This window comes from Thunnus albacares, chromosome 4, assembly GCF_914725855.1.
Source record: "Thunnus albacares chromosome 4, fThuAlb1.1, whole genome shotgun sequence".
Taxonomy (NCBI): domain Eukaryota; kingdom Metazoa; phylum Chordata; class Actinopteri; order Scombriformes; family Scombridae; genus Thunnus; species Thunnus albacares.
In genome coordinates, this window is record NC_058109.1 from 25,986,165 (window position 1) to 25,997,564 (window position 11,400).

The following is an 11,400-nucleotide window of genomic DNA, read 5'->3' on the forward strand; positions in this document are numbered from 1 at the left end:
TATTTCAAGCTAAAGGCTACTTCACATTTTAGAGGAAATGACTTTAATTTTTTTTGGCCCACTCCTTTGTTATCTCACAGCTGTTTACTACTTCTCAGATTATAATTTGCATGAAAACACAAAGGCCTGTAGGTTTACACTAGTAAAATGCTTCGTTCAAGATTTAAACCGTAGGTTCCCAGCCTTTTTGGCGCTTAACTTCTGACAAAAGTGACTAGTAGTTGTGGCCCCTTTTGTCACATTTCAGATGTCTGAGTTGTAAAGTTCCAATAAAGTGATTTCCTCATTCAACTTCTCAGATAATTTCATTTAAATACTTGGTCAATGATAGAGGATGCCAAATATTTCACACACACACATAATAAAATAAAAAAATAAATAAAATGAGGGAAAAGATCAGAAAATCATGTCAACCACAAGTTTAATCGTGACACTTTAGAGGGGGGCCGACCCCTTCGTTGGGAACCTCATGGTAAACTACCTTACTGTATGTACTTGACATAACAACAATACTCTTCTTCTTTTTATTTTTATTGTTATTATTATTGTTGTTGTTGTTGCTGCTGTTGTTGTTATCATCATTATTAAATAGGACATATTTCAGTAGCTGGGCTTAGTGATCTGAACTATGTCTATCGCCCCCTGGTGGTCGTCCCGGGGACCCTCTTCACACCCTCCTCTGGCTCACCGGACGAGTTGTCATGGCAACTGTACAGCATGTGCTTACAAAAACAAGCGCTTGACCGTTCACCGACACTTCTTTCGACATTCGACATCTACGACGCCATCTTCTTCTTCTTCTTCTTCTCGCATTTACTACCAGAGAAGAAAACAGAAGATATTTCTCCAAACAGAGGGGAGCCGAGGAGAGTCAAAGATGAGCGGAGCCAAAGCCCGCAGCGACGCAGCGCCTGTTGCTGAAAATGTCTCCGGCGGCGGGCACGGTACTGCGGCTCCTCCGCGGGACCGCAAGCCCGGCGGAGGTGTTCTGAAGAGGCTCAAGTCCCGGAGGAGCCAGGTGGAAAGCAGGCCCGTCACGGAGGAGGACCTGCGGACACAGAGTGGTCATATCACTCCGGAGGATGTGCTAGGACTGCGGGTGGCTACGCGAGGTTTGGCTCCCTCTCTAGTGCCTCTTGTTGTTGGCTGACACAGTCGCTTTTTACAGCCTGAATGGACTCACTGACGCTCATTTTACTGCCAGTGGTGAATTGAGAATGTGAACATAATGTAACCGAGTCAGTCTACAGGATACATTAACAAAATAAATATTACAATACATGCAATTAGAGGAAATTACGTCTAGTTATTCAGGCTTACATGGCTGTTATTTGAAATCAAAACAAGATAAACAAAGCAATAGTATAATTAGCTAAGTGAGAGAATACATGTCTGACGTCACAAAAATGTTGGACGTCATCCGCCACTCATGGAAAAAAACGTTTCTATTTTAAGCAGCTTAACCCGGAATTTAACAATAGGAGGCGTTTGAGAGACAAAGCTTCTCTGTGGTGTCACTTTATATTTTACTATGATCCTAATAACTTCACATTGAATCACTGGGAAATTATTCAATGATGTCGTATGTAAATGACCTGATTTAGCACTGCTGTGACATCACAACCTGGACTGATGAATTTACACACAAAAAAGAGTAAATTCATCAGTGGTGAAGCCTACAGTTACAGCTGGAGGTGATATAAAATATGTTACAGGAAATGACAAGTTGTTGATAATAAATTGAGCACTTTATTTCTCTCTTATCTAATTTTCAGTCTTTGTGACATTGTTAAATCGTGAATTCATCATTTTCAATTGTCAAATTTCAATTGCTGTCTTTCAAAATACAGCAGGGGCATCACAGTAAATTGGCCTCATATGTTTCTTTTTGCTGTATGACTGCTGCAATTAAATACACAAAAGCCAGTGATCATTTAAGTCTGTTTTATTGTATCTTGTGCATATGTGTATCTAAGCAAAACTGCCTGTTTGTGTACAAGCAAAATTCTGTCATCACACTGTTTTGCATGTTATCTTTGTGCACGTCACAACAGAGCAGCATGAGCTTTAACAATGCAAACATTAATCACCATGACCTGGAAATCATTTAAATGTTTATAACTCCTGTCATCTGTCTGTCGTTGTTGCAGGGTACCTCTGTAAACCCGAGGACAATATTTATAACATTGACTTTGTGCGCTTTAAGATCAGAGACCTGGAGACTGGCACTGTCCTGTTTGAGATTGCCAAGCCACCACACACAGGTACTGTGTCTTAGCTCACTCCTTGTGCTTTCTCTGCATGTGTTGTATGCTCTGTTATCAATGTGTATCTTTTGACTGTGAAGGATCTGGCTCTCGAGGGCTTAAAAATGAAGTTTACCAGGTTCAGAAACATCCAGCGCTGGCCGTTGTGATGAGAAATAGTCCTCAGTATGAGTGATATAAAATGTTTTTGCTCCAATGTTGTGGGTCTCAGAGGAAGATGAGGAGAACAGAGAAGGAGATGTCAGCGCGGGCCGATTTGTACGCTACCAGTTCACCCCAGCCTTCCTGCGACTGAGGACTGTGGGAGCTACGTGAGTGACTCGCACGTCACCAACACATAACTAAGACAAACACACTCACCTGTCAAACAATGAAAACAATCACAGCATTGTCTTCTGTCAGCTAACACACACTCACTGATGGTGTGTACCTGTGCAGTAGGACTGTATTAACTTTGTCATTACTCAAGAGCAGACCTACTGTCACAACCATTGACTGTATATACAGACAATGGTTGCAACGTCTCCCTTTTCTCCATGTTATCCAATCAGGGTGGAATTCACCGTTGGAAACCGGCCTCTAAACAACTTCCGCATGATCGAGAGGCACTATTTCCGTGATCACCTGCTGAAGAGCTTCGACTTTGACTTTGGCTTCTGTATCCCGAACAGCCGCAATACTTGTGAGCACATCTATGAGTTCCCTCAGCTGTCTGAGAGCTTGGGTGAGTCTGCTTTTCCAAACCCATAACCATTATGGGTGAGACCTAAAAATGCCATGAATATGATTTGGTCACTGTAGCGTGAAAGAGATTGTGTCACCTTTTCAAAATGTTAAATATCTAGGAGAAGAAATACCAAAGCCCAAATACCAAACAGATGATGTTGACAATCTTATTAGATTTTTAAGCACCTTGCTGTGGTAAATGTGCATAGTTATGACAGAAGGTGATTTTCTACTAAAGGTTCATATTTTTTCAAGTCTATCGTAATACAACACCCACATGCCATATTTATGTTGAAAGAGTTATTAGTTGCTGCAATCGTTCCTCTTCTCCTCCCTTCTGTGCAAAAATGCATCCTAAAGTTCAGCCAAACATAATATGATTCTCTGTCAGTCTGACTTATCCAAATCAAATTCTATCTGTGTTATGCTATCTCCCCCCTGGCAGACGGTGTAGGTTGATTGCTGGTGTTTCGTCCCAACAACAAACCTACATGTCACTACCTGAAAAATATACTTCTGCTGCAGTACACTAAACACAAAGAGGGATGATTACATTCACTAATACCTCTTTAAATGTACATAATCGTATTAAGACAGACTTCTGAAGCTGTCCTTTCATGCTGTCACATAAAAAGTTCATATAAAACCACTCATGTTATGTGATTACAAGTATGTTCTCATAAATATTTGAGATCGCTCTATGTATTTTATTAAATGCCTGCCTACAGTAGCACAACTGGTTTTATCATGACATGTCAATGATATCATCATTGTGATTATGGAGAGACATTTGTATCACGGGTTAGCGCTTGTGGCTCCAGTGTTTATCAAAGATCTAAAACTCACAGGCTTTCCCACTGAGCTACAGAGCTAACTAAGCATCTGAATATTTCAGGTGCTCAATCAGTAATACTAACACAATCATTTTAGGTTTTATACAGTTGGTCCTAATTGCATGGATATGTCTGTTGTTGGGTTTGTCGGGATTACTGACATGCACATGTCTGTTTTTCAGTCCGTCAGATGGTGGAGTGTCCTTATGAGACCCGTTCAGACAGCTTCTATTTCGTGGAGAACAGACTGGTCATGCACAACAAGGCAGACTATGCTTATAACGGAGGACAATGATATCTGCCTGTTAGCATGCAAACACACACACATAAACATGTGCATGCACACACACGCGTACTCACATTTATAGATATACATATACACACATGCATGCACATGGCTGAACATACGTACAGTTCACACACAGATACATGCACAAACAGCTAAAGACAGAGTTGAGTTGCCTCATATGTTTATAAAGATGAATTGCCATTCATTGCTATCATTTTCAGGAGATGTATTTGATATTGCAGGAGGTCAATATCAGTCTTTGCTCTGAAATACAAATAAACAGGAAGCCTCTGTTGGAAAGAGGTTAAAAATTGGTTAATTTATCTGTTTTAATTATGGACAGATCTATTCGAAACCAAGAGGGGACACATCACTCTAGTGGCCATGTGATGTGTCTCAAACAGAGCAAATGGTTGTTAGATAGACGGTTAGTCTCCTCTTAGCAATTTTAAAAGTGTCCTACCACCCCCTCTACACACGCACGGACACACATATACCCACACACTCAATCCCCAAGTGACACACATAGTGTTTACGCAGTGTTTGTCAGAAGCAGCTGTTCTCAGAGCTACCGCCTCCACAATCCACTCCAGACAATATCGGGGGAGAAAGAGAGAAACCATCCACAAAAACACTCCTGTCAAACACACATGGTCACTCTTGCGATCCCCTCCCCACCTCCCTCTCCTCTCTCGCTTTCATACGCACACAGACACACCAACAAGAGTACTGTATAAGAGTTTGATCAAACGTTTCTGAGATTAGCACCATTATTTTTATGTTTTTTCTGACTGGAAACTGGAAATAGATGAGGTAACAGTGAATTGTAACCTTTAACTGCAACCAAACAAAAGATGATAAACTCATATAATGAACTGTCAAAAAAGGAAATTGCAAATATGAAATACTCATTAGTTCTGAGAGGAGCTGATATGATCTGATATCATAATGCATGTGATGATATGTACAGAAAAGTGATGAAATGAAAAACAAGTGTGAAGTCTTGGTCCAAGGAGAAGGTTGGGCCTACTTATTTTAAAGTAAAATCTTCTCCTTCCCCATCTTAGATGAATTAGCCGTTTTTTAAAAATCATTCCATCATCAAGCACGTCTTAAAAGAATCAAGTTGGACTTTGTCTGGAAATTGAGTGGTCTTTCTTCTAGCTAGATAGTGTACATCCTCCATCTCTCTTTGTACTTTGTAAACTTTGGTGTTCAAGGTTAAAGGTGGTGTTTGTAAAAATAAATAATATATATATATATAAATATAGTTTGTAAAAAGTGAAATAATCAAATAAATGTACATTTTGAGATATAAGAGTGTGAGTGTGATGCTTATTTCATTTGTGATCATGGGAAGAGTTCAGTTGATTTTGGTGCGAGGACAAGAAGTCCCAGAAGTGGCCACCAGGAGGGGTTATATTATAGTTTTAAATGTGTGCCACTGGTTTCAGTTTAGTTTCATGTTTGACTGTTAAAAACAGAGATCACAGCAGCAGTTTTTAGAATTATTATGGGACATGTTGACTTTCTTATCTGCTATCTGCTGTTGAATTGCTTCAGATGAGGTCATGGTCTGATCCCTTTATATTCTATGGTTTCAATACAGAGGGGACACAACAGTGATAAAATCATTTTAATTCCACATCATTACTTTATCTACAGGCCACATGTGATGAGCTAACTTAACACGCAATGCATTTTGAAATTTGTTCGGGATTGTTACACTTTGATCATCCATTTTTGGAGTCTTGTGGGATTTAAACCAAATCTGAGTCTCTCTCTGTTTATTCTTTCTCAGGCTGTTTCTTCCTATCTCCGTGTTCATCTCTTGATCTCTCAGCCCCTTTCAGTTTCCATCTCTCTTTCCAGCTCTCATGCCCAAAATCTCATGCTCTTTTCTTTTGCCTCTCTTTTCTGTTTCTCTCTCTCCACACCTATGCAGTTCTCCCTCCCTCGCTCTGTTTTTCCCCTTTTCTTTCCTCCTCTCTCACCTGGTAACCAGACCTCTGGAGAGAAGTGTTGAGTTTCCACTTTCCCAGAGAAGAGGACAATCTGAGCCACACAAAGATCCACAATGGACCCCCTCTGCTCTCTCCCCCCTTCACTCTGTCACTGCACAGCTGCACACACATACTGTACCCACACACACACACAAACATACACTGAAGTATATAAGAATACACACACCTTCTGCTTGTCAATTTCCCTTTCCCCATTCAGTTTATTCTTTCACTCTTGTCTTCATGCACCTTTCTTTCCTTTTCATCATTTCTCCAACTAAATCCCTTCTATTAAACTTCTGTGTCTGTTCTGTCTCCACATGCAACTTGGTGTTCTCACTGACACATACAGCTGTATAAAGTATTTGTCAAATATTATTAATTATCACCTTCGTCTGTTCCTTGAGTACAACCTTAGTAAAGCTAAGATTCAAGTTTATTTAATTACTGAAAAATCAATGTAAAACTTTGCATGGTTACATCAGATTGGGGCTATGAGATGAATAGCCAATTATAAGATCTGTTGGAGTCCCTATCAATCAAATTGGTAAAAATCCTAAATTTATTATCTGGAATCTTTGTTTTTGTGAGGCTATGCAAACAGAAAGCAGTAATATGTTTGATATAATTAAATTTCTTCAGAGTAATAAAGCATTTGGGGTCACTTGGGGACAGCAGAATTCATCTGTAAACACAACACTGACATATTATCACCTTATAAAGATGAGGCAAATGTGTTAGCATATGTGTCAGTTGCCTATTTACACATCCAGGACATATGGAGCAACATTAGTATTCATTCTGAGTTATGTTTGTAGCCACCCAACGAATGTAAGTCCAGTATTCAGTCTCTTTTTAGCTCCGTTTTGTTCTCCACCAACTCCAGAGAAAAATATTTGGTTCCTTAGCTGCCACATGCTACACTATGTTCACCAGCTATCCGCTAACTTAGTAGTATACATACGTAGTATACAATGATGCTGATGAGAGCAGTGAGACTCAACCAAAGTTAAAGTTTTGTAAAACCAAAACAATAAGCTAAAAGAAGCTAAAGCACTCTTGTAGAGCTGAGGGGAACTGCAAAGTCTGGAGATAATTCTCTGTGAGTTTATCACTATGAACTGCTGCTTTCACAGTACACATAGTTATTTGATCCATTGTTACTTTAATACAGAAATATTGATTAGTGCAGCTTTAATGGTAAAAATTAACTTTATAAACACATCAACTACAAGGTGCAGTTTAGTTACACTAGCCATTTGTCTTTGGAGAAGTCTGTTAATTTTATTATGTGTATTTTCCTACATATCAATAGATATGGTTTGATAATCTCACAATTCACCATCAAAACCTTCAAACAACAAATGAAAAAGTATGACGTGAAAACCTAATATGTCAGCTGTTGATTAGACCACAAAGCAGGATGCAATATTACTGTGAGCTCATAAATCAATAATCACAGCCTTTCATCAGGCTGTCGGGCCTGCACACTGCAGCACACACGTAAAGCAGCTCTACTGTTCTGAACCACGTGTTGGTATGATATGAATCTCAAAATATACTGTATGTAAGTATATAATTAGTGTCCACAACAATAAATACACACACACACGCACACACACTTTCCAACTTTCCAGGGATGATTTGTTTTCCCAAGCCTTCGTGGAATACATTTTCAGCAGTTGGTTGTGGATCGACACGCACGCACCGGAAACAATCGGACAGGTGGGATAAATCAACCTCATTCACCCCTCCCACTATAGACACATACACACACACACACCTATCTTTGTAACTGGCTCTCCCATATATCCTGTTCAGAGAATCAGACAACATTGAGATTAGGAGTGAGAAGCACTGGTTTATTGAGGTTCCCCTGAAACACACACACACACACACACACGCACACACACACACACACACACACACACACACGCACACATACACACACACACACATCTACACTGAGCCATGGGGACAGGGGGGACAGTGGTCTCCTATAAATAGCAGCTAGGAATGGCGTTGATAGGTCCTGTGAAAAGAAATGGAGGGGGGAGTGGAAAAAGGATTAAAAGAGATACAGGGACGCAACTCCACTTGTTCGTGTGTGTGTGTGTGTGTGTGTCTGTAAGGTACTTTGGAGGGAGGCGGTATGGATTTCTTGCCACCAACAGAACTCTTAGACCACCCCCCTCCCCTAAAAAGAAAAAATCACCATTCATCCACTCTCTCTGCCCCTGTCTCTCTTACATATACACCTCATCCTCTCCTCTTTCTCTTTTTTTTCTCTCTCGTCCTGCTCCAAGGCTCTGGTGTGAAATCCATTGTGTGTTAACACTACATTACCCACAGCACATCTTCCGATAAAGAGACGATGAGTCACTGCACAATCCTTTCTCTTAGGTCGGCACACGACGGTGGACTCCAAGATGGTCGTGACTCCATCTGCATGTGTCATGATGTCATTTCCAGTTAATGCATAGTGATATCATCTCATCCCTGAAACAGGCCAGGGCGGACTTTAAGTTGCAAACATGAAGGATGGTGCATAAAAATAAAAATATGAATATCCTTTTAAGTTCATAAAGGCTCATTCATCTTTACTACTACTACTACTACTACATTTTTGGTGTCAACCAAGAAAGTACGCTCTAAAAAGTGTACATCAAAGCGTTCCTTTTTTAACTTAGTGTCATTTCTAAATCAATCTCACGGATGCTGTAATTTAATGCCATGCCAATAAAAGCTTTGCAGATATGATAATTAGTTATCTTGGAGTTTATAATGCACTCAGTAGAACAGTGATGGATAGAGAGTCCTTTAACAAACTGTGATTCCCATACCAATTTCCATGGTGGCAAGTGCAGTATTGACAATCTGTCTTTAAGTGTTAGGTCTCTGCTGATTTGTAACCAGAAGCCTTTGTGTCACTTCTATGTTGTGTATGTGTGTGTGTGCTGACTGTGTGGTATTAGAGCGTAGATCTCTGCTGCTGCTTACACTCATACAGCCGACAGACAGACAGAAATAGTCCTGTGTCATCAGGGTAAATAGGTTGTGGTCTGTTTGTGCTCGCAGACGACTTTGGAAGCCTCTTGGAGCCTTCAAGCACCATCAGTCCAGCTTGTTTTGTGTGCGCACGATTAATAAAAGGTTAACTCAGCCCTCAGTCAACTGTTGAAGAGGCCGGTAAATCTCCCCCACAATCTCTTCCTTCCTCTCCCTTTCTCTCCTCCCTTTGTCTCTCTCCCTTTGCCACACCTTCCCCTGGGGGATGGAGGGATTGTGATCGGAGAACGGAGGTGGGGCTCCTGGCTCAAACCACAGGTGTGCTTGTTTCCTCCCCTCTCCTCTCTCATGTAATGATTTCTTTGGCTTGCCACCTGCCAGGTGGAAAAAACACCCACAGCAAATGGAGTGCTTTAAAATGGCCTCCTGGCTTCCGCTTTAAAAGACTCTTTTGCTTGTTCTGTTTGTCTTTTATCCGACAACAAACATTCCATTTGTATCCTTTTTCATTATCCATTGCCTGCATTTAATTCAACGAGGTCTTACTGGAACTACTTGTTGCCTGTTTACATTTTGCATTACATGCAAATGATAGCCTCTGAAGCTGCTGCTGAAGCATACAGCTACTAGCTTTACAAGTGATCAGAAGTTGGCTTTCTAACTCTTTTCTCTTGAGTCTCCTCCTCAGCTCTCTTTCAAACTGCCTCGAGGGTGGTGGAGAGCAGGTCCCAGGCCCTGGCAGGTCAAAGGTCGCTCACAGACAATGGATTCCCACTCTGGGTCAGCTGTGGTCAAGGAAACAAAAGGGTTGAAGGCCTGATTTGGACAAACTATTGCAGTGTTTCAAGGTGGTGGAGTGACAACCGACGGAGGGTGATGGGATAGAGAAAAGGCAGAAATAAAAAGTGCAACATGAGCGTAGTGAAAACCTTTTACACCCCCACACACAAAACAATGTAAATTTTGCTTTCATGCATACCTCACCAGACTTAAAAAGCTGAAAAACTGAGCCCTTGAAACAAGTTAGCCAAAGTTTTAAAAACAAGAAATTCCTCAAAATCTCATGTATTTGTTGTGCTTGAATTAATAATCACTTACAAAAAAAGTTACTCACTTTAATATTCTAAATAGAAGTAAAGCCGAGTGTTCCTGCTTTATTATATATTTTAACATCGCTCTAACTTGTTCCTTCCCCTCCCCCACGCCGCTGTCTTTCTCACTCTTTTTTATTCAGTGCCATTGATCATGCATGCAGAAATTCAGCACGCCCAACCGCGGCTCTAGCCAGGATAGGTTAGCTAGTGCAAGGCCCTGTCCTACATACTGTTCTCTCGCTATGGTCCACCAGGCCACAGTCACACCCTCCCCCTGATCTGCCTCTCCTCACTGACTTCCCCCACTGCCATACACACAAACACCCTGCGGCCCGTCTCGGAGCGCACACCAGCACATGCACGGATCATCATGTGGTGCTGGGAATGTTAACTCATCATTTGCAAAAAAGTTTTAGGCAGGTGCACGGTGAATGTGATCGTTTTTGGGCTCATTTCTGATTCGGCCCCAGTTCTAACTTGCTACACGTGCGCCGACAAATGATTGTTTGATGTGCAGGGACATTTTCTGCTACTGTAATATCATTACAGCAACACAGATTACATTTTATCTGGCCCAGAAAAGCCCCAAAAACCTACATGATCTCACTGGTTTAAGAAATAGTTTTGCTTGCATTATGTGCATGCTGTGAACTTTTGGTTTTTCTGCATATCAAATAAGGTCACAATCTGATGAGTTAAGCAAGTGCATTTCACATAAGAGCACTTCACTTGTTTCACTTTTGTCAGAGCAGCTGAGGTACGTGACGAAACTGCTCAGCTGACTGGGCTTGCCTCGGCCGAGAGAGTGGCTGATTTAGAATTTAGAGGTAATGCTGCTAATCTGCCACTTAGCTGGTTAGTACTGCCTGTCACATGGGGGCGAGAGAGGGGGTTAGAGTGGGTAAGACCAGGTTTAGATGAGGGTTGGTAAAGCCTGGAGTAAGGTTAGATGGAGTTGAAATATAACTGGGTAAGAACTGGATGTAGAGGACTGATCGCAGCTGTTTTTTGATGTGATGGATTAGGATGAGAGCTGGGCAGTAGGCACAGGTGGGCTGAAGGTTGTATGAGTTTTTGACCAGGCAGGAGTGACTGATGGATAGGGAGGCCCTAAAAAAAGGCTGGTTGCATGAGGTTTTGTTGGGGTGTGATGAGAATGAGACCAGGAAGTGATGAAAA

The 11,400-nt window shown here is 41.2% G+C and overlaps 1 protein-coding gene across 1 annotated transcript; it reads left to right on the plus strand.

The window, feature by feature from the left end:
* Window positions 1-514: 514 nt before the first annotated feature.
* On the plus strand, window positions 515-5,091 carry LOC122981535 (protein unc-119 homolog B-like). The gene is made up of 5 exons (XM_044350292.1): window positions 515-1,112; window positions 2,151-2,264; window positions 2,479-2,578; window positions 2,819-2,991; window positions 4,009-5,091. Exons 1-5 carry the CDS (start codon window positions 629-631, stop codon window positions 4,119-4,121), a joined length of 984 nt encoding a protein of 327 aa, XP_044206227.1. The 5' UTR covers window positions 515-628; the 3' UTR covers window positions 4,122-5,091.
* Window positions 5,092-11,400: the final 6,309 nt, after the last annotated feature.

Excerpts from the sequence above, each read along its gene's own strand:
- LOC122981535 (XM_044350292.1), top strand. The coding sequence starts at position 629 with ATGTCTATCGCCCCCTGGTGGTCGTCCCGGGGACCCTCTTCACACCCT. Across the intron at positions 2,265-2,478 it reads TGCCAAGCCACCACACACAG|AGGAAGATGAGGAGAACAGA; the intron begins GTACTGTGTCTT and ends TGTGGGTCTCAG. Across the intron at positions 2,992-4,008 it reads TCAGCTGTCTGAGAGCTTGG|TCCGTCAGATGGTGGAGTGT; the intron begins GTGAGTCTGCTT and ends TCTGTTTTTCAG.